Source organism: Mastacembelus armatus, chromosome 3 (genome assembly GCF_900324485.2).
Source record: "Mastacembelus armatus chromosome 3, fMasArm1.2, whole genome shotgun sequence".
NCBI classification, from domain to species: Eukaryota; Metazoa; Chordata; class Actinopteri; order Synbranchiformes; family Mastacembelidae; genus Mastacembelus; species Mastacembelus armatus.
In genome coordinates this window covers 10,433,250-10,456,332 of record NC_046635.1, presented here as the reverse complement: position 1 = coordinate 10,456,332, position 23,083 = coordinate 10,433,250, and the positions used below count along the sequence as shown (strand labels likewise).

At 38.2% G+C, this 23,083-nt stretch overlaps 1 protein-coding gene across 1 annotated transcript; it reads left to right on the top strand.

The window, feature by feature from the left end:
* Positions 1-14,600: 14,600 nt before the first annotated feature.
* Positions 14,601-22,756, top strand: eif4g2a (eukaryotic translation initiation factor 4, gamma 2a). The gene is made up of 21 exons (XM_026320596.2): positions 14,601-14,656; positions 16,150-16,257; positions 16,367-16,423; positions 16,982-17,107; positions 17,405-17,507; positions 17,614-17,745; positions 17,851-17,917; positions 18,006-18,157; positions 18,339-18,449; positions 18,542-18,724; positions 18,839-18,980; positions 19,094-19,251; positions 19,347-19,454; positions 19,721-19,831; positions 19,926-20,030; positions 20,122-20,337; positions 20,440-20,698; positions 20,876-21,080; positions 21,198-21,406; positions 21,509-21,630; positions 21,871-22,756. Exons 1-21 carry the CDS (start codon positions 14,601-14,603, stop codon positions 21,934-21,936), a joined length of 2,796 nt encoding a protein of 931 aa, XP_026176381.1. The 3' UTR covers positions 21,937-22,756.
* Positions 22,757-23,083: the final 327 nt, after the last annotated feature.

Sequence of the window (23,083 nt, the reverse complement as noted above, 5' to 3'; positions counted from 1 at the left end):
CAATACTAGTCACCACAGCTGATAACTGCATGTTAATAAGCTAAACTGGAGTAATAAAACTGGGAAACATGTGGATAATGTGGTACATCATGTTGTCTATGTCTGTTGCTGCTTTTGGTAAGAAATGGTCGTCCAGCTTTTCATCTTCTTCTCTCTTCATCCAGTATCATGCAGATGAGCATCTGTTTTCGACAGGTTTATTGGCTTCTTAATTCAAACTGGAGAGGACCATTAGAGATTTAATGGAGCACAACAGACTCTGGTAGACCTGTGAGCTCCTAATTGAAGGAGGCTGATTCAGCCACAAAAGCAAAATGAGTGGGAGGTGCTGAACCAGCTTACAAATGTCACATTAGGTCAGTGGAGGAGTAGAGTAAACTAAAAATACCAAGGTCTCTTTAAGATTTTAAGGGAGAATGATTTTCTCCATTTGCCAATGTTTCCTGCAAATTTCTCAGTATCATCTGTTTATCATCTTTCAATTTCCATAATTGTTTATTCACTACTACCCCTGCAGCGCAAACTCCTGGAGCTCATATGATGTTTTTTTTTTCTCTTGAGGGAGAAAAGAAAAAAGAAAAAAAAGAAAAAATATTTGTGTTGAAATACATTTATGTTGGTTTCCACTTTTCAACTGCTTCTACTTCTTTATTAGGTTCATTCATAATTGCACAGCAGGGAATCCATTTGTGGACTTTTTCTTCTGAATATGTTTGGCATCTACAATTAACTGACTATTCAAGTATATTGAGCAAGTAATTGGGACTTCTTTTGAGATGGATAGGAATAAACACGGAGTTCAGCTAAAAGGTTACAGGCAGATGAGCAATTAGCGCAAGTCACCAGTTTAATGACTCTCATCACACTGCATTCATCATATTGAATTATTCAAATTGCAAAGACACCTTTACTTTAGAGAATTCTGTAACCTGTACATTTGGCAATTTGTTGCAAAATAAAGGGAAATGATGAAAAATGTCCCCAAGCCAGCAGATTTTGAACATTTATTCATGTTCTATATGTATAGTTATATATACTAAATGTGAAATGGCTGCCCTGCTGAAATCTGAAACAATGTAACATGATTCTGAGGAAAGCTGCCCTGTCTCATATGCACATAAACCCCAAAAGGAATGAAACATTAGAAAGAGTTCAGGATATGTTTTGTTTTTCACCCTGAATGAAAAAAATAGATCCCTTCACAAATTATAAATTTTATTCAACCATCTGCTTGTCAGACATATTGTATAAACTGTGATCACCAAAATATTCAACACTGCTGAGCTCCAGAAAAGATACCACATCACAACAAGAAACAAAATCACAGAGCTGCGAGAGGATGTTAAGGTGAAGTAGAGCTGACAGGAGTGCCAGCACCATGCCTTACAGTTATGTTTAGTAATACAAATGAAGACAATAAAAAAACAAACACATTTAGCCCCACAATTCTTCACCAAGAGAGGTTGGCGTAGTGTCCAAATGTGAGGCACTTTTGTGCTTCATTGTTTCAGTCACATAATGTGCACAGTGATGTGAAAAGGGTTTGATTATCCATGAGCCAAAACGTCCCTGCCCCCCCCCCCCCCCCCCGCCTGATGAACAACTGTGATATGTATTTATCTTTAAAATCATCAAGAGCAACATTTCCCCTAAGAGATTTACTTACAGTGTAGTCTATTTTCTAGTTTCTTAGCAGTAACCTGGTTTGTCACCTGTAGGTCAGGAATCCTTTTATCATGCAGTTTACTTTAAAACAAGAGTGGTGCTAAATGAATATGAACAATAAAGCTGCTGTACAGATTCCCATTTCCCAGTATAAGGATAAGCCTGACAATTTTTCTGTATTTTTGTTATTCTCATTAAATTTCAAGAAAACAGTGTATTACTGCACCTCCCCATACATATGGACTTTCCTATCTGTCTGTGGCACACCGCTCTGAGCCAATTTGTTCCTACAGAAGGAAAAATGTTTGAAAACCAGATTATGTATAATCACATTTTTTTAGTACGGCTAAATAATTTTCTAACACATTTGGGCATTTACTCAACAGTAGTGTCACTGATAGGGACACACAATGCCTTGTGTGCCAGTGAATGGCCTACTGTTTATAGCAACTGGGCAGTTTATGTGGGATTTACTCAAAATAAACTATTGTTCACTGTAATGAAGGAACATCTTATCCAGTGCAACGGTGTGGCTGGCTGATGTGTTTTTAATAGTTTTTTACAACAATGGAGTTTTATGGTACACAGTTCCTAATAGGTTCATCAATTTTCTGAAAGTGAGAGCAGAAGCCTGTCTGAGCTTATGTGGCTGTGGTTTATGTCCTGGTTTACTCACAGGAAGGGTCAGCACAGTCCCCTGTTGAATGTTTTTTGATGACCACTTTGGATAAATCTGAACACACACACACACACACACACACACACACACACACACACACACACACACACCACAACCAAATCCAGTACATTTTAACATTTTAATCTAGTTGCTCTCATTCTCCCATGGGTGGTTCTGTCTTGGTGTCTCACCAGAGCATGGAGGTGAGTGTAAGATAGAAAGAGGTCAGTGGACTGGGGAGATAGATATAGGCTTTGTGCCCACGACAGTAATAACAGACAGTACTTGTTAGTGAGATGAAATGATTGTTAGTTTTGGTGTTTGTGTGGAATTTGCTGGTGATAAAAAAGCAGATGAGGACAAGTTAAAAGTGAAAATAAGATTACGTGACACATCATGTTTTTGAATTCCAGCAGGAGGGCAAATACAGTGGAGAATTATGTCTATTTTTCTTTCTTAGCAGCAGCATGGTGGTCCATTAGGCCAATAGAGTTCTGGCTATGGCTCGGAAGTACTTGGTGCTACAAGCAGTTGTCTGTACTGATCACACAACCATGCAACACTTAATGTCTATGGCTCAGAATTTGCTGTTGCATTCCTCAAAGTTGTGAAATAGGACTTCCTTCCAAGTGTTTTCCCTCATTTGGTTAAAATTAAAAATACAGACAGCAGCCTGTCTTTTTCTTCCTGCTACATTGCTTAGTTGTCTGCAGGCATAGAACATCCACAAAATCAGACCACAAGTGGTATGACAAGTCAGTGCCATACCACACCAACAGCGTAACACAGTGCCAGGGAACAGCTTCACATCCTGTCACACAGTGTGTCATTGCGAACATAACTCAAAACGATGAGTAAGGCAGAGTCTGGAGCGTTTGCTTGATGGTTATCGAAAGTGACATAAATCTTGCCTCCACAATCGTGTCACTGTGAAGCCAGCACACAGAAACAGGAAAAGCTTTGATCCACAGGATGCTAAGTCGTGTGACACCACTGTTCCTTCTTCATGGATTAATTCGTTCACGCTTCCTCATGAAACATGTCTGCCATTGCACTGTGATTTAATTAGCAGCTCTTTACCTACATCTCACCAAAACAATGTCTTTAATGTAACTACTATTTCCTACATGTTTACAATAGTTTAATATAACAGCCGGCAATATTTAATGACTTGAGATGTTAACAAGAAGAACATATCAGAGTGTAACATTATAGGTTATATATGAAATGATCTTAGTCCAGAACACATTGTTTTGTTTTAAAGATATCTAATTTTTTTTATAGTCATAGTCATTTATTTAGCCTAGAGCATTCCTTTCTTTTTGCACTCTTTCACCTGTTTCCATCCCTCCATCCATTATCTATACTCGCTTATTACTATTTAGGAGATAGATTCATGCAGATAGATTTATTGCAAATGTTCAGAACGTGTTGCAAATAAGGGTATGAAAACAAACTAATTAGGAAACAAGCTGAATATATAAGATAGTTAACTATAGTCATTTATAGCTGTTGGAATATTTAGCTATCAATATGGTAAAAATAATGGATGGAATAGTTTGCTTAATGTAATGGATAAACAGCTTTGAAATAGTTAGCTTTAATGAATAGTTGAAATAGGTGACTAAAAGTACTGTAAAATAAAAGATAGATAATAAATAAGTAGAATCATTACTAAAAGTACACATGAAATGTTGGAATATTATGATAAATAAATGTTTAATGACTTTAATTGTCTAACATCTGCCACTCCAAGTGCTAGGCAACTAGTGTGATTATAAACTTGACTGTCTATTCATAAGAACCTATTTGGAGCTTAGCATATGGTGTCAGTGAATGGGTACAATTCCTGCTCATCTGGTTGAGAACAACTGCTGTACTCTACTGTATTTCTAACTGTAGCAGCTGTACAACATCTGTCAGGCAGCAGCAAAAAGTACTTCTGAATTCCCTCTTTGTGTTGATTCTCTCAGGCTGGGCTGCATTGATAAATCACTAAGGGTGCAGGTAAATTTCAGGCATGAATCCAGTGGATGATCCATGCTGACAGACTGAAACTGCAGACAGAACTCCAGTACCAGCACAGAGACACGAGCATACAGGAGCTCGGCTCAACTCTCCCTGTGCTCAGCAGACGGTCTCAGGCCTGGTCACATTACCTGAGCCTGAATAGAGTTTGTCACCCTGTCATTCCACTCTACTGGGATCTATCCCTGTCTGAGTCTATGCTGGGAGACATCTGTCAACACATGTAACGCACTCCAGGAACAAAACCAAAGCCTGTACCACGTGGGAGTCAGCTATCAGTGCCAATACATCTCAACCTGCAGAGCAAAACGAGATAGGTAAATGAGAGAGAAGCATTATAGAAAAAATATTGAGTTGTTACACATTCCTTTATATAATTAATTCTTTAGCGCTAAATCTGAGGAAAGAAAGTCCCATGAAATACAATAAATCCTATAATCCTAATCTCAATGAAAATCACTTGCTGTATTTAATAAATGATGTGTTTTTTATATGTATTTAAGGTTCTGAAAGGATGAACAGAATTTGACGCAGATTAACATATATACTAGCTGACACAATGTACAATGAATAGTATTATGAAGCACACTGCACAATTTTCATACTAATTTTCCAAAAGTGGTCTGAAATAGAAATGGTATGTAATCTAGCATAAATTTAGTGATGTCAAAATCCAGGGCTATTTCTATCTTGCCATAACCCAGCATCAGCAATACTGATGGCTCCACAGTATGGATAATGAATATTCAGCAATTTAGTGAAAAGACCTTCCAACTGAGGGTAGTGAGTGATTGAGTGATGGTCTGACCCTTTCAACAGCCTGAAATATCAGCACTTTTCAAAAACTTCTGTCTGGTTCAGTTTATTACTTAATGCTGAGTAGCTCCGATAGCTTGTCCCAGCAAGTCAGAACAAATGCTGATACATCTAATCAATATTTATATGATTGAAACAGTTACTATATCCAACCACGCAGTGCACTCATGTGCACTCCATTCCTCATCAGAGGGTAAAAGTGGAAACCAAGAGAACTGTATCTGGGTAGTTTTTCCACATGTTCAGTATTTAATCTACTGAATTCACTGAATAAAATCACTGGCACCTTTTTAACAAAAACAACAGAGAGGCAGGGTGAGCAAAAATATGAATGTCAAATCACACAAACAAGAAATCTATAAGCTCCTCCATGTTGACCATATTTTAAGGGATGTATGACAGGCAGCATGATGACTTGGTGGTTAGCACAGCAAGCAGGTCCCGGGTCCTTTCTGTGTGGAGTTTGCATGTTCTCCCTGTGCTTGTGTGGGTTTTCTCCAGGTACTCTGGTTTCCTCCCACAGTCCAAAAACATGTATGTCAGGTTGATTGGTGACATCTGCCTTCCACCCAAAGAGAGCTGGGATAGGCTCCAGCAGATCCCTGTGACCCTAATTAGGAATAAGCAAGCATAGATAATGGATGGATGGATGAATGGATGGGAAGCATGACTGATGACTCCCTGCAGGCTATAACATCCTAGGTGTCTAAGTTGTTTTATTTATGTATTTATTTATTTAGTGCAGTCATGCATGAGCTTTCAAGGATATACTGCAAGTTAGGAAATGACGCTGATACACGACCTCAGTCCTTCATACAGTACACTAAAAATGTATTCATTCTTTAAACATGAGATTATTTCTTGAACTATTTTAAAGACCTAGTGAAATGCAGTTTGTTCCTTTATAAGTTAAAAACAGCACTGTTTTGTAAAATATAGTGCACAGAGCAGCAAAAACACATTGAGACAGTCATTATTGTTTTTTGAATACAGTTAAATGGATGATCTATATATAGCCTCAGATCAGTGAGAAACACACTTCGAGATGTGAAATGTGCAAAAAGGGCTGGATATTCTGTGCTCCTTGTAACTCTTGGTACACACACAGTAAGTCACCTTACATCTCTCACTTACAAACACTTGCAGCTGGCTGCAACACAGTTTTGTCTTACTTGATTAGTTGTAACCAAAAGTGATTAGTCACACTACATTTGCTTGAAGTCACGGTCTGAAAACCTAGTGTATTTTTTAAGACTCGGAATTGTAGATTTCCAAGTGCATCATGCCTTTGTTAGTTTCTTGAACCCTCATATGAAAACAGCTGTAAGCTCTCACTGAAAAGCTAATAAACCTCTATTGGCTGTCTTTTGTTTGGACTGAAGTATTGAGTGTCAGTGCTGCTGCCACAGAGTGATTTTGATAAATGACTTTATTAGTTGTTTGGATGGTGAGGGAAGACATTTTCTGCTGCTCAGTACATTAATTCTTTGTCCTTACAGATTGATGCCAGCACACTTTGCTTCACCCAAGGCACAAAGTGCACTACACTGACTGATTTTATACAGGTGAAGAACCACCTCCTCTATTTTTCTATAGGCCCAAGAAAATGGTCTGTCTCACAATGATGCCTCTGGGCTTTTTAGAGCATTGCATTGTCACCTGGATTAGTGGGCTAGGTTATTTTGGGAATGAGAACGTGGTGCACCTTCTGCTGCAGGATGGCTTGATGGGTAAGGACACTTTCCCAGACAAGGTCACCGATAGAGCACATATGACAGCTGGGGTCCATCATTTTCAATATGTCCTGAACTCTCAGTATCTCTGACACTGAATCTCTTGGGGATCAACTTTCTTGATAGGAGTCTTTGATGTCTTTGTTCATCCGATCAGCAGTCACAATTAAAGATAAAACTAATATTTCCACTGACACAATTCACTGTCTGCTCTATACTGCATACTCAAAAGGCCCAAACTGAGAAAACAGTCTGTCCATGCCTCTGGAACAACACAAGCATTTTTTGATCCAGCAGCCATGTCAGCAGAATAATAGTCTGAGTAACCAGTACAGATCACTGCTGAAAAATGGCTTGGGCTAAAATAGCTCTAAAATTATAAATGTTGTAAGAATCACAGTCAATGCTTTAAAAAAACAGGACAAGAGAGTTTGCAGACACATTAGCAGCTAAGTATAGTTGTACTAAAAATTAACTTCAGTATGCTAAAATGCTCACAAATACAACGCTAATAACCTGCTGGTTACACAAGGTGCAGCTCAGGCTGATGGATTTTTTTCAAAAAGCCACTAAAGTTAAGGGATCACTAAAGTTTTTACAAGTAATCTAAAGGGAGACATGAATATCTGTTCCAATGCCAATGGCAATCTAAAGAACAGTTGTTGAGGTGTTTCTCTAAAACCCAAATACATCAAGTTTATTGTGGTGCCGTAAGAAAAGTCAGTGGATTGCCAAAGTCCCGAACATTCATTCTCTGGTGACCACAGATGTCTGCACAGAATTTCATTGCAACCAATCCTCAAGTTATTGTTACCAGTCTGGACCAGCTAACAGTCCCATCACTAGAGAACCATGCTTCCATCTTATTTAAAAAAAACAAACAAAAAAAAAAAACATATGCTTCACATATAAGTATTAATGGAATTTGTTAAACACAGCAACAGACAGAGAAAAAATATATAAACTGCACAGTAGACATCTTAGTCTGGGTCACTCATACATTTTTTAAAATGTATTTTTTGTGAAACTGTCACTCACAAGATCTGATGTTCAGGATTTGGTCTCTTTTACGCTTTTGGCTTATTGTAGAAAAAAACACTTTAACTTCACCCCAGGGACAGCTCTCTTCTCCAACAAATCTCATGCTAATACTGCCAGGCCCCCAGGTAGAGCCCAGCCAGAGTGTAAGTATAGCCTGAATCAGACACAGGGTTTGTCACTGATGACTCACAGTCCCTCAAGCCCAACACAATTTGGCGCACAGGACAGCTACCATTGCTCTACCTCAGCATATTCATCCAGTGTGTGCACAGAATGTTAAACACACAATCAGCACGAACAAGTTTTGGAGCTCTGTATCTTGATTTACTATGATATCTGCAGCTACACGCCCTTTCTGCGATGTATGAACCACTCCATCAGTGATAAATAAGAGCCAATTAGATAGCAAACATGGAAACCCTCATGTAATAAATGAGAGGCATGTTCTGATTGAACCTCTCTGATGGAAACAGCGACAGCAGCAGCAGCTCTGGGAAGCGCTGTAAGTTTTCAACACCATCTATACCGTGCTTGAGGGCAGGGGAGCCTAGGGGAGGGGATTCAATAGGGCAGTATGTATGAATTATTCAGACAAGCTATGGTTGTTCGTAATGTGATTCGTGTTCTGTATGCCGAGAGTTCAGTCAATTAAATTTGCATTCCAAAGAGGATTTTTCCCTGCTGTCCCGATTCCTTAATGGATGATTTCTAAACTTGTTGAACCATTCACTAGTGTTGGCATAGAGCTCTGATAATCTTCAAGCGTTTGCATCCCCTTAAGATCAAAAGTTAAAAACAATACTGTAAACACAATAGGCAAAGATACAGTATATACTAAAAGCAACTGGATACATTTATTTTTTATTATGTGTCAGATGGATTTTTAGTTTAAGATTTCAGACATACACAGATATGTCTGTGCGTGCTTTTTCATGTCTATCGCAATCAGTTTCATAGCACTAAGGACCCGGGAGCAATGAAACAAAACTAAGCTGGTCTGAAAAATAAAAATGCATTAATAACATCTTTTAATAAATATATGATGTGGCCCATACTCTATGCACAAGTGCAATGAAGTGGGTTCACATAGGTATTACTCAAATGTTTATTCCTCTATTGGTATTACAGAATGATTCATTAATCAATAGAGGTATAGAATGCAACCCAGTTTGGGATATTAGTCAGCACTTCATTTTTAAATGGCATCAGAGCTTTCTCACAGCAGACATTTTCACCTGTCAAACACAGGTCTCACTAACAATAAACATTCATGAGCACACAAATGTGTGACTTACAATGCCCCACCACTGTGAATGCTGGGACTGAGCTATCGCCAGTATTATAAATTATGCTCCTGTACTGCACTGATAAATTTTGCTTGTATCTGCATGACACAGAAAAAATAAATAAATCATGCATTCCCTTTTCTAGCACTATGTCCACACCAATCTTATCCTCATCACAAAGAAACTTTGAACATATTGTGTGTATTTTACAATACCATTTATACTCTGAACTGTGAGCACAAATGATGTCCTCCCTTTAAACAAAAGCAAAAGTCTCAGGAAGCACTGTAGCACCATCTACTGGCTTCAAAATTTAATTGAACATTTTTCTGTGATAGCTAACAAATAGGTGATATTGTTTATCAGAAATAAATTATCTCATATTTATTCATATAAGTAATAACTTTTCTTTACTTTGTGAAAATCACCTTTTATTCCTTTTACTAAACAATTCACAACTGCAGGGGAAAGATTTATAATATATGAGTTGAGTTTGAAGTTAAAATCACTTAACCTTCTTTTTTTCTAAATTTCATGGTATGAAAGTGAGTGGAATATTTTTAAAAATATTTTTCATATCTTACTGCAATCCTCGATGTAATTGTTATTATATACACATCATCAGCACAGTTTAGGAAAGGGACGTTTTCCTGTGGAATGTGCATGGGGCTGGCTCTATTCATCGTTTCCTCTATCTTTATAAAGTGTTCAGTCACTGATAACAAAAAGCCTCCCCGCAGATGCTCCTACCATGATAGGAAATTTGGTGCACGATGGAAGCTGTGACGCTTCCTTCTACACAGTACTTTGTCATCCAGCTGAAGAGTTCTTATCGTTTGTATTTTATCAAATTCTTTTGCCTTTTTGGAAACTCCAGGCTTAGCCTCATGCTTTTGCCTCTCTCAGGGCAATTACAAAGACCACAGTCTTATCTCTTCTGAACTTTCTGCTGTCCTTCTGGCAAGAACACAGCAATTTTCTATTTCTGTCATGCTTTCCTTTGGCCTTGATCTATTGTTTAGTCTGGACTGTTCCATGATTTATTATTATATCTTAATATGCAGCTCACAGTATTCTTTTAAGAAATAATGGCTCCTTTTTATAATGTACATCTGCCCACATCAATAACTTCTCACATGGTGTCTGAAATGGGTTCAGTGGATATCACATCAGAGTTTGAGCTGTAACAACACAATGGGGGTATCTGTTTTGGTGACGTCAGTCAAATGAAAGACTGATGCTCAAGCAAGTTAATAGGATGTTTCACTCAAGGGAATTGGATTTTCAGTAAGTTTGAGGCATCACTGCTTATCACTTACTGCTTATCAACATCTTTAAGTCCTAATTTTTCATTAATTTGTAATAAATCACAAAAAAAAGAATAACTTTTAGATATTCAATGTTGAGGTGGGATTCAAAGATCCTTCTTGACTTTGCCTAGTTGTGAACATACTCTGCATCTGAATTTCCATTTTAGCACTTTGAGGACTGCTCATCCAAGTTGACTTAAAAGTGTCTCTTGAAAGTGTCAGATGTGTTTATAAACATCAAGATTTTCAACAATGAACTGAAAAATCTCAATCTGAGTGAACACTGTGCTGTAACACAGGAATTACCTCTGTCAACCACCTAAAAATTAGAGGTACCTGAAGATTTTCTGTGTGGAGTCTCTGTGAATGTTGATTTTAGGACATCAGCCTTGTAATTGCAGCTGTTCTCCAGGCACAACATTGTAGATGCCTACTGCTGTGGTTTGGTCAAATGTAGAGTAATGTAGGTCAATCTGCCCATATTAATGGAAGGACAGTTAAAAATGTATACTTATATATTTAACACTGGCTCAAAGAAATTAGGATTCACTGTGTCACACAGATTTTTGTACTTTTAGCATATTATTGTAATAATGTGTCAAACTATAATTTAAATTCAGCATCTTTTTACTTGATACTAAAGTTTGAAACTTGATACTAAAGATTGAAATAGCATCAGTGGATAAGTAAGAACACATCAAGGAGAAACAAAGTAAACTGCTGCAGTGATAGCCAACTTCACCAGTTGCAATTGGAACTGTACTATTTTTCCTCTGGTGCAAAGATAGCCTTTACTCACTGTAATGGCACACTGGGCTTAATTAACTTGAAGTAGATTGTTTACTGTCAAACAACTGGCTTCATTTTGCTTTTGATGAATGATGCCCCTCAGGAATGAAACAGCAAATTAGTGCAAGCATAGAAAAAGGTCTAACGCCCCTTTGACTAACAGGAAGAATAAATAAACATGATGACGCAAACATCTTCCAAAGTGATGGGATTAGGTATATCAGTAAGGATACAGCATGCAGTGACTTTTTGATCTTCACTCAGTGATGGGGTCACATAGCTGGAAATATGAGTCTTTAACAGGTTGTGCCATTGTGTTTTTCATCCAATGACCAGCTTTAATTCTGACATATTCATAAATCAAGAATCATCTTTCATCATGGATTTGAGGATGTGAATAAATCAAAAGAATCTAAGGTTGACAACCTAAATCCCTAGAGCCATGAGATGATTAACAGAATTATAAATAAGAAAAATACATTTCTCTCCCTTGTGTTTATCTGTATCTTGATGAACAAATGGATTATATGTACGGTAGAAGTGTTTATTTTTTTGACTGTGCTGTACCTTTTCCAGTTTTAGTGTGAAATGTCAGGTCTTGAAGAATATTCTGAGAAAAGAACATATGCATCTTTAGTTGAACTGCTCACACTCACAGATATATTGAGTGACAAGTAGGTCTTTTCTCTTCCTCTATCCACTGACCCCAACCAGTCAAGGCAGATGGCCACCAAAACTGAGCCCGGTTCTGCTGGAGGTTTTTTCTTCCGTTAAAGGGAATTTTTCCTCTCCACTGTCGCCAAGTGCTTGCTCATAAGGAATTTGTTCAATTCAATTCAATTCAATTTTATTTGTATAGCGCCAAATCACAATACAAATCATCTCAAGGCACTTTACAAAAACTAAAACTAAAAACCCAACAATTCCCTTATGAGCAAGCACTTTGCGACAGTGGAGAGGAAAAAACTCCCGTTAACGGAAGAAAAAAACCTCCAGCAGAACCGGGCTCAGTTTGGGCGGCCATCTGCTTCGACCGGTTGGGGTGAGTGGATAGAGCAGAGAGAAAAGAACAGCAACAATAAACAACAAATAGACACTGCAAGTTGGTGGGGCCAGTAACTGCATTGCGTTGTTGCGTTTTTTGTTTTTGTAAAGTGCCTTGAGATGTTTTTTATTGTGATTAGGCGCTATACAAATAAAACTGAATTGAATTGAATTGAACAAGTAGATACTGTTTTGCTTTAAAGGGTCACAAGTTAAAAGGGTACAGTAAAAAGGACTTTTCTTTTAACCAGAGCGTTTGACATAAAAGTCCAGTTTGTACTAGACACATGGGTATTTGACCACGAAATACAATTCAGTACATGTCCTTGATAATCTGGACATGCAGGTCTAACCACATCACAACAAGAGCATGAAAATGCACTGAATTAGAGTCTCAACTATCATTAGCTACTGCACACTGCCCTACTCTTTTAATACAACTGCGTCTTATTTAGATTATGTGCATAATCGTGACAGCAAAGGTTGAAGCTGCCCTTATCTTGCATAATGTGTGACACAGTGTAAACTGAGCAACAAAGAGGCGTTGCCAGCGCGGCCCTACCCTGTAGTCATTTACTGGCAGATGGAGGAAGTGACTCATCTTGCATAAAGTCAATGTGAACAATAACACGGGTGTTGTATCTACATGAACACACATAATCCACAGAAACTCTCATGGACCTGTTAGACCTCTCAGCTTCTACTCCACGGTGAAAATACCTGAGAAAAATATGAAATAAAGTGCAAACCTCATCAGATTCTCAACTTCCCCTCTCAACACTACTCGAAGTAGTGCCCTCTGCCCTGTGGCACTAAAAGAAGAGGAAACAGGTTGAGATTTTGTCAGAATGGTGCTGCTATGGGAGAGGTGAGATTTTCGCTACAAACATTATGATACTCCACTGGAATCTATAAATATCCACATCTAATTTTATGGAAATTTTATCATTAGTTTTTTATAAATCAGGCAGTCAGCAAAATCCTCAGGAATCAGCTAAGGTTATCTGAGGAAACTCCATGCAACTAATTAATGAGATTTGTTGCTTCACCGCGTGAGTGGCCAGAAATGAGAGGAATGAGTGTGAATAGATTCAAATCTCTAGCCATGCATCAGAGTGACAGTGTTTGTGTCCCATGTCAACAGCCATCAATCCTCCTCCTGTTGGATCCTTGAGGAAACACAATGAATCTCCCCCTGAGTCAATGCTCTGTGGCTAACCCGGTGCTTTGACATCACTTGAGAGAAGGGCAAGAAAATTGAGTCTCAATATAGGTTCAGTAGTGAATTCAGCACAGTCAGTATCATGTTGTTTTGGTGGCGCTCTCTTTCCTATGGAAGGCAGTTTCCACCTGAAAAAGTAAATGCGGATTAAAAAGATAGCCACAATATAAAAACTGTAAATTATTTAGGAATAATACAATTTTGGCCAACTATTTCAGTTTTATATCGCTACAATTTTTACTTACTAGTTTGATCATTTTTATTTTAATTTATAAACAGATAAATCAAAATTATCAGTTAAAAAGTCCCAAATGTAAGAAAAGTGAATATTATGACACATTTGGTAAAACTTAGGGAAGTAGTAAGTCAGTCATGAAACACATTTTCATTCACTTTTCTTCTCAAATGTTTGACTTAAAATTGTGAGATGGAAAATTCAAATCAATGAGATGAAAACAAACCAAGTCAAAATGTTCAAAATTTTCTTTTATTTAATTATTTCATTTTCATATTGACTTAATAAGTAAAAGTTTTAGCTTCATGCATAAATTGTAATTTATTTTTTTCTTTACCTGGCAAAAAAGGGGTTTCCATTGTTCCACTAAAAAATGGCACCAGTCTGACACAAGTACTAGTCCAAGATGGCATCGGCAACAAAGCAAAATGGGCAAGACCCAGGTTTACATTTCTAAAATGTCCAAAAATAGTGAAGAATGCCCTCAAAGCCAGGTGAACACTGTAAAAAATATTGTTTAATAACACATAAAGATGAAAAAACTAGCAGTTATTAAGAGGACATAACCCCAGTGTAAAGAGCTTAGCCAGTAGGGGCACAAAAACACTTTTGGCCAGTGGCTTCAGAGGTTAAGCCAAGTATACCCAGCTTGGTGTCAGTAAAACTCCGTGTGTGCCAGCAGTACCCACATACCTGACATACTCTTGTGTTGCCAAACCTTCACAACTTCGTGACGTCGGCAGGGTGGGATGATGACGTATGAGACGTCCTTATACAAAAAGCCGCTTCCTCGTGACGTAGACGAGCAGTCAGTTCTTCCTCCGGTTTAGACGGTAGCAACCATATCTGAACCGCCGCTTTTCTGCCGTTTGGAGCTAAAACTCACAGGTTTAACGCGACACGTTGAGTTTTCTTTTATCTTTTTTTCTTTTATTTTTTATTTCCTAGTTCAAGAGAACAATTAGGCTGACGTTCCTTTTGTAAAGGTAAGGATGTTTTCCTTGTCCGAGTAACGTTAGCTAACCGACCGGTCTGGTAGGAAGTTTGTTTTAGGTTCGACTGTGATACACGAGGCATCAAAACGCTAATCTGGATTTTTAAGGAGTCGACCCAGAAGCCGTAACTTAAGGCTAGTTGACATAGGACAATTACGCAACGGCTTGCTCAATAGTTGTTTACAGGCTGTTAGCAGTTAGCTAGCTTAAGGTTACCGGCGGCCTACAGAACAAAACCCTCCAGACGCCGCTGTGTGGACATCCGGTGTCTGAACAAAGACCGCATTCATCACCTGATTCGTCTTCTCGTTTCACCTCGAGGGCCTGTGATAGTCCAAGACATGCCGATTTTATTGGATTCTAGAAAAAAAACATACCTTTATGGTTCATATAAAGGCTTTTAATACCGTGTTAAGTATTTTGATAAAGCCGTGGGCAAATGTGATATGGGTGGGACTTGTGATTAACGTTAAATGTGGAAGCTAAATTTAATTTGAAATGATCTAAGGTTGGATCTGGGTATTTTTCAACAAAGCATATGTAGCTTATCCAGAAAAATCCGCTCCCACCTTGGGATAGCGTTTCCTTTAATGTCGCGGGTGTCTTCCGTGTTAGGGGCTAGGGTCGGGAAAGATAACGTTACAGTCAGACTGGAAAACAAGATTAAGTTGTAGTTAAGAAACCCAGGGGACGGCTGATTCAGGTGTATAGCGTTGGTTTATCGAAATGAGAGACAAAACGTCGACACATTGTCACCAACGCCGTGTGCTGAGCTACTCCCTCGTCCTGTCACGCGTTGGCGCTCGTGTGCTCAACAATTTGGCTGAAATCACCTGAACACTTAAGACAAATGCAACAAATGCACTTTGTCAAATACTGTTTTCGCTTGAATGTCTTGTGGTTGACAATCCTCGGGCCAAGGTCTTTGAACTGTTATTTTTAGAATAAAAAAAAGTGGAAGGTGTTAGATCTTAAGTATCATGTATGAATGATGGTTCATTTCCTTTTGATATTTGTAATTATTGATATTAAGAAATATTGATGTATACACAAGGAGTGATTAAAAGTTACTGCACTTGAGAAATTGTTTTACTTTAGTTTTTTTTTTTTTTTTTTTTTTGGTTTAGGTTTTTCATGCTTTGCTTGATGTAACCATGAAATGTGTTTATTTGTCTTCTACGTGGAAGAGCTACAGGATCATGTAGAAGAGCTTAGCTTTAATCTGGTGAACACTGGCAAAGCCCTGTTCATTTTAACCCCATCAGCTGTCAACTAATTTGTTCCTATATATTTGTCTCTACCACAGGTCGTGCTCTTCCTGCCCCACTCCTAGAACTTTATTCTTTTCAGATATTCGTCGTCAAGCCGCCAAAGTGGAGAGTGTCGTTGCACCAGGGGTTCCTTCTCGTTTCAGGTATTAAGTTAACTCATCACTGTTGACAAAAAAAATCTTCTCAAACAGTTCAGGCTCACATTTCCTTATGCTACTTTTTTTTTTTTTTGTTTTTTATTTTGAATCTCAGTGTAGGGGGAGGAGGTGGGGGTGCACCTCAGCACTATCCCAAGACTGTCGACAACAGGTGATTTATTTATTTTTTTTTGTTGTTGTTGTTTTGTTTTTTTTAAACTTTCACATGGAGCACTAATCTTTAGATTTCGAATTCTGAAAAGCCTCTCCACTAGTCTTGAACCACATGTCTTCATGTGTAGTATTCTTTATATTAACACACCCCTGTCTCTAATTAATGGGTTCTTTAGCTTGAACAGCATTTAATACCACACTGGTACCAGACTCCGCACTTGGGTAGATGGGTGCTTTATCTTTTCAAGATCATGCTTGTCATGTCAACATGAATTTTAAACTGTTCACTTGAAAATATTGTGATTTTTGACTGAAAAATAATCAGCTCTTAAGTAATATTTTTTACATTACATTGCAAACATTTCAAAAATATGAAGCAAAATATTTTCGGGTTTAAGTCTGTCAAATGACGGGTTTTTGTCTTCTGTCATATAATCCTGTTGTGAATCTCTTGTTTCTGAATTTTGGTCAAACAAAACCTTTAGTATTCAAGACTCAGTATAAAGAATGTATTTGCAGTTCCTAATGGAAATTAATTTTTTTTGGTCCATCACAGCGAGTTCCTGGGGAAAGCCCCAGGTTCTAGCGTTCAGAGATGGGTACCTTCTCGAAGCACTAGACGAGATGCCAACTCCTCCAAAGAAAAAGGGCAAAATGATGCAATCTTCAGGAAAGTGAGAGGGTAAGTTTCAATTTAGATACATATTTGCTTGGGCTGCACACATCCTGTACGGTGTCATTTACTGTGTTTTCCACAGTATAAGTTGCACCTGAGTATAAGTCTCTTAGAAAAAACAGTCTTGTTAAACAGAAAAAAAAACCCTGCAGAAGTTGCTTTGGTGTATAAGTTGCGTTTTTAATTATAGTCTAAGTATACAGAATATAAGAAGTATACAATTGAGATACGTATGTAATTTATGGTGAAGTTATAATGATGAGGATACAGTTTAAAGCTGTTTTCCATTCTCTTCTGTGTTAGAATACTTAATAAACTGACTCCTGAGAAGTTTGACAAACTATGCCTGGAGCTCCTCAATGTGGGTGTTGATTCCAAAGTGGTCTTAAAAGGAATCATCTTGCTGGTGAGTTTTCTCTTAAACTGTATTCTATTTTCTGTAGTATAATTTATTATATTACTGTTAAATGACCTGACCCGTTTAACACGTTATTTTTTCGTTTTTGTTCCAGATTGTAGACAAAGCCCTTGAAGAGCCCAAGTATAGTCAGTTATACGCTCAACTATGTCTACGCCTGGCAGAGGATGCACCAAACTTTGAAGGTCCATCAACAGAAAGTCAAGCAACACAACAGCAGAATACTGTAAGTGTTTTTTGTCTGTCTTTTGTTTGAAGTTTCTACACAACTACACTCTAGTATTTTCAGTCTGAATTTTAATTTTTTTTTGTTTGTTTTTTTCCTTTGTAGACCTTCAGAAGACTTCTGATCTCTAAGCTTCAAGATGAGTTTGAGAACCGTGCCAGAAATGTTGAAAGTAAGTGATGCACGTAGTTGGTTACAAAAAATTATGCCCTATAGAATTTTTTTTCTTCCCTGTATTCAACTTTTTCCTACCCTCATAGTCTTTGACAAACAGGACAGCCCATTGTCCTCTGAGGAGGAGGAGCAGCGTGCTGTTGCTAAGCTCAAGATGCTGGGCAACATCAAATTCATCGGTGAACTGGGCAAACTCAACCTCATCCATGAAACTATCCTTCATAAGTGCATCAAAACAGTAAGTTCTGTTGAGATGTTTTACGTGGCTGGGCATAATCATTAGCACTATCTTGAGTTTTTAACATGTGGTTTCAAAATGCTATTATGTTACCACTGTGAAATCATCTTAAGAGTAAATGTCCCAGGTCACTAAAATAAAAATGAAACTATACTGTATTAAATGTTTATTTCTTTCTAAGCTTTTGGAGAAGAAGAGGAGAATCCAACTTAAGGATATGGGTGAAGATTTGGAATGCCTCTGTCAGATAATGAGAACTGTTGGACCTAAACTTGATCATGACAAGGCTAAGGTCAGTATATTTGGGGGGGCAGAAAAATTGTCTAGTCTTAAAATCCCTCTGGTGTTTTATTTTTTTGTTAACGAGAGAAATTCTCCTTTCAGTCTTTGATTGATCAGTACTTTGGCCGCATGCGATCCTTAACAAACAACAAGGAGCTACCAGCAAGGATCCGGTTCCTGCTGCAGAACACAGTGGAGCTGCGAGACAACAACTGGGTGCCTCGCAAAGCTTATGTTGATAACGGACCAAAGACAATCAACCAAGTTCGTCAGGATGCAGTAAAGGTTGGTTTGTCTCATCTGTTTTGCAATGAACTCTTTCCATTTATTGTGTGTTATTGGTGTGCTAGTCTGGCTGTAGCCCTGAAATTGTGATTTACTTTTGGTTGTTTTTTGCAGGATCTGGGTGTTTTTATTCCACCTCCAACTGATGGAATGAAGAATGACTTCTTCATGGACAACTCCTCCTTCCTGCCAACAAGAATCAAGTTTGACAGGGAAACTCTGGGTGGGCTGGCAGACATGTTTGGACAAATGCCTGGTATTTTTTTTTTTTTTCTCCCCCCCCCCTCCCCTCCCCTCCTAAGTGCAGTTGCACTACTTCCTTTCACACATTATCCTTTTCTAGCAGTGTATTTGCTTTGGTTTGTGTAGGAAGTGGCATTGGTACAGGTCCAGGAGTCATTCAGGACCACTATTCCCCTACCATGGGACGTCACCGCACAAACCCACTCTTCAATGGCCACATCAGTAACGGTTCACACCAGCCTCAGTTTGAAGCAGGGAGCAAGCCTTTCTTAAAACCAAACCAGGTATATGCCATATTCAGTTCTTTTTTTATTTCTTTATTTTGATATGGTGAGTCTCTGGGGTCATGACTAACACTCCTGTTACGTTTCCTTCACAGGGGCAGAATTCACCGCTTTTCAACCATAAACAGAATCACTCAGGGCAGATGCAGCCTAAAGATATGGCTCCACGATTCAACAAGAAAGGGAAACTTAATGCTGATGAGGTACAAGCACAGAACAATGAAAAGCAGAGATTATTTTTAAATCTTTTGACTTATGTTTTTTTTTTTTTTTTGTAATGTTTGTAGTTCTTGCTCCATGAAGATGTATATCCTATTGTTTTAACTGTATTATTATTCATTGCTGTTTTTTGTGATTATACTTTTTTTTTTTTTTTTTTTTTTTTTTTTTTTTTTTTTTTAACCAAAAAAAAAACGTGTAATGGTATAACAGTGTGGCATTGTTAACCAAGGTGTTTTTGCCATTCTAGATCAGTCTAAGACCAGCACAGTCCTTCATCTTAAATAAAAAACAAGTGCCAAAGCTGCAGCCACAGATGACTCTGATTCCTCCAAGTGTCCAAGGTTCCTCACTCGGACAGGTAACATTTCAAAAATAATGTGTTATGCAGAGGTTCCATGGAACCTACAAGCCTGCCTGAAATGAAATGTACTGATTTGGCTGTCTATATGTAGTCTCCTCAGCTTGGCTTGAAGATGAATCCTCCTCCTATTCAGGAAAAACCTGCAAAGTCCAATAAAAAAGCTCCACCTACAAAGGAGGATTTGCACAAAATGACAGTGAGTTCCCTGCATTTCACTTGGTACTTTCTGCACAGGATACTGTGCTTCAAGGATGCCACTGTAATTCTGGTGTTCCTTTTCATTTTAGGAGACACTGGTGGCAGACTATCTGAACAAGAACAACACAGGCGAGGCAGTGAATGCTGTGAGGGAGATGAGGGCTCCCAAGCACTTTTTGTCCGAGATGTTAAATAAGATCATAGTTTATTCCCTGGATCGTTCAGATGAGGCTAAGGAACATGCAAGCACCCTCATTCATGCACTCTGTGTCGAGGGCGTTGTCACTGGTGAAAACCTGATGCAGGTCCTTTTTTTTTTTTTTTTAAACCACGTTTACAGTGTACTCCAATGTTTTCACTACCTGAATATTAAGATGTTACTGAGTGAATGGTGTGTTCTTTAATAGGCCTTTCTTAGTGTTCTGGACCAGTGTCCCAAGATTGAGGAGGAGGTCCCACTGGTGAAGTCGTACTTGGCACAGTTTGCAGCACGAGCAATCATTGCTGATCTGGTCACCATCGCAGATTTGGCCCATCAGCTGGAGAACGGTGCACATTTCCCACTTTTTCTGCTTTGCCTGCAGCAGCTGGTCAAACTGAAAGACCGTGAGTGGCTGGCTGACCTGTTTCTGCAAAGCAAAGTCAACATGCAGAAAATGCTACCTGGTATGGACAAACCCACTCTGAACCTGCATTTTAACTGATGTCACACAGCTAGGCTCTCAGTACATTTTGTATTAAGTAGTTTGGAACCAATTTTAAATTAATTTGCTTATGATGCAATTCATTGAAATTAAGTCAATTTTATACTTTTTTAAAATATATGTATATATAATCCTATAGAAATAGACCAGAACAAGGACAGGATGCTGGAGATTCTCGAGGGCAAAGGTCTCAGCTTCTTGTTCCCACTGATGAAACTGGAGAAGGAGCTGCTGAAGCAGATCAAAGTAGATCCCTCTCCTCAGTCCATCTACAAATGGATCAAGGACAACATCTCTCCTAAACTCCACACTGACAAAGGCTTTGTCAACATCCTCATGACCAGGTACAGTGGTACAACAGTGTTCCCAACACTGAAATCATTTGTTAATACAACACCAAACCAAAATATATTTTGCTCCTCAAGAATGTTACAGTAAATGACTGGCTTCTTATCTCTCAGCTTCCTGCAGTATATTGCTTATGAGATCAACCCTGATGATGATGAAGAGCTGCTTTCAGCACCAAGTAAAGAACAGCTGGATGAGGAGAAACAGCTGCTGTTGTCTTTCAAACCAGTAATGCAGAAGTTCCTACATGATCACATTGACCTGCAAGTCAGTGCGCTGTACGCCCTGCAGGTCCACTGCAATGCCAAGGCTTACCCCAAAGGTACGTGGAATCTTTAGAATTAAGCATTGCAGCTTAAGTGCTTTTACAGAGTTAACATTGGTAGATAAACTTTCAGAAGTGTAACAGTTAAACTGTCTCTAGGTATGTTACTGCGCTACTTTGTGAACTTCTATGACATGGAAATAATTGAAGAAGAAGCCTTCCTTTCATGGAAAGAGGATATCACCCAGGAACATCCAGGGAAGGGAAAGGCATTATTTCAGGTAATGCTGTGTGCATTGCTAATAGGTGTTTTTCAAATTGTCACACACAATCAGTACACACTAATGTCCTGGTAATGATCAACTTTTTATTTATTTTTTTCCATGTTCTAGCTGTGAATGCCATAAACCTGCACCAGCTATAGCACTGCAATGCTAGTTTGCATGTAAATGTCAAATACCGCTCCAGAATTTGAAACCATATTCCCTGTTGAGAATGACTTAGTCTAATATTGTTTGCAGGTGAACCAGTGGCTGACCTGGCTGGAGACTGCAGAAGAGGAGGAGTCAGAGGATGAAGATTATTAATTAGGCCAAAGCCATGTGTTGTCAGGATGCAGTGAGTTTGTTTTTTTTTTTTGCCCAGATCAAGTCAGCATCACTGATACTGGATTTGAATTTTTGTTTTTCTTTCTACTTTTCTATTACTTGAAGTCCTACAGCAGATGGGTTACTTTTTTTTTTTTTTTTCCCCCCAACCCATATTATCACTTTTTACATTTGTAGGAATCACCAAGTGCTGCCATAACTATTTACTTTAAAACTGTTTACAGAAGAGAAAAGTCTCTAGTGTTTGAGACTTTCCTCATGGTTTTATCTACATGGGTTCATCAGTTTTTAGATGCACTTTGCTCAACATCATGAGTTGTTGCAATAGTAATACTTTCCTTTTTAAAGGAATCTGCAATCTAAGTATAATGGTTTTGTGTTCGACAGCAGCCCATTCTGTTTGTCTAACAATAATGGCCTGTTTTACTTGCACAACACGATTTCAGCCACCCTCATTTATTTAAAAGAGAGCTTTTTATGTGTGAAACATATGTGCTGTTAGGAATGAAATCTACATAGCCTTTGTTTTTATCAGTTCAAATGGATATACCTCTAATGTATTGCAGACTATACTTGAATGTCTGTTTTAACAGAGACAGCCAAAGCTTAGTTTCTTGTGCTATTTTTCACCACCATTTGAGGTAATTACGTATGTTTGCCATATGTCAATTTTTTTATCTTCATAAAATAATGTACTGTATGTGTACACTTGTACCTTTTTGGTGGAGTGTCACTGTAATGTTTAAGTGCTGGTAGCTGAGTGTACAAATACAGATCAACCTTAATAAAGTTAATTTTTTTTTCCTGAAGATTTGTCTTGTTCAACTTGCCTGTAATATTTTTGACTTGACCTAAATCATGGATGCTGAACTTCTACACCATTTGTGTGTATAATTTTAAAATGTTGCATGTAGGTATGAGATCTGGGGTGGATCTATACTTTGCTGAGATTTAAAATAATTCCTACAAGTCTTTGGACATTTGGAAGTGAAGTTCCTTAACACTGCATAATGTCAATATGAATGGAGTACTGAAAGTTGATCAGTGGCACTTGGCAGTTTGTAAGAAGACTCGATTGATTTTCTTGCTGCGAGTTGTAGCACCAAGCTTCAAGCCAAATGTTCAA

What these genes read in the sequence shown, in the direction of transcription:
- eif4g2a (XM_026320596.2), top strand. Translation starts at nt 14,601, where the DNA reads ATGACGTATGAGACGTCCTTATACAAAAAGCCGCTTCCTCGTGACGTA. An exon ending in CATGTTTGGACAAATGCCTG is followed by an intron (nt 18,981 to 19,093) that starts GTATTTTTTTTT and finishes TGGTTTGTGTAG; the next exon opens with GAAGTGGCATTGGTACAGGT. An exon ending in TGCCAAGGCTTACCCCAAAG is followed by an intron (nt 21,407 to 21,508) that starts GTACGTGGAATC and finishes AACTGTCTCTAG; the next exon opens with GTATGTTACTGCGCTACTTT.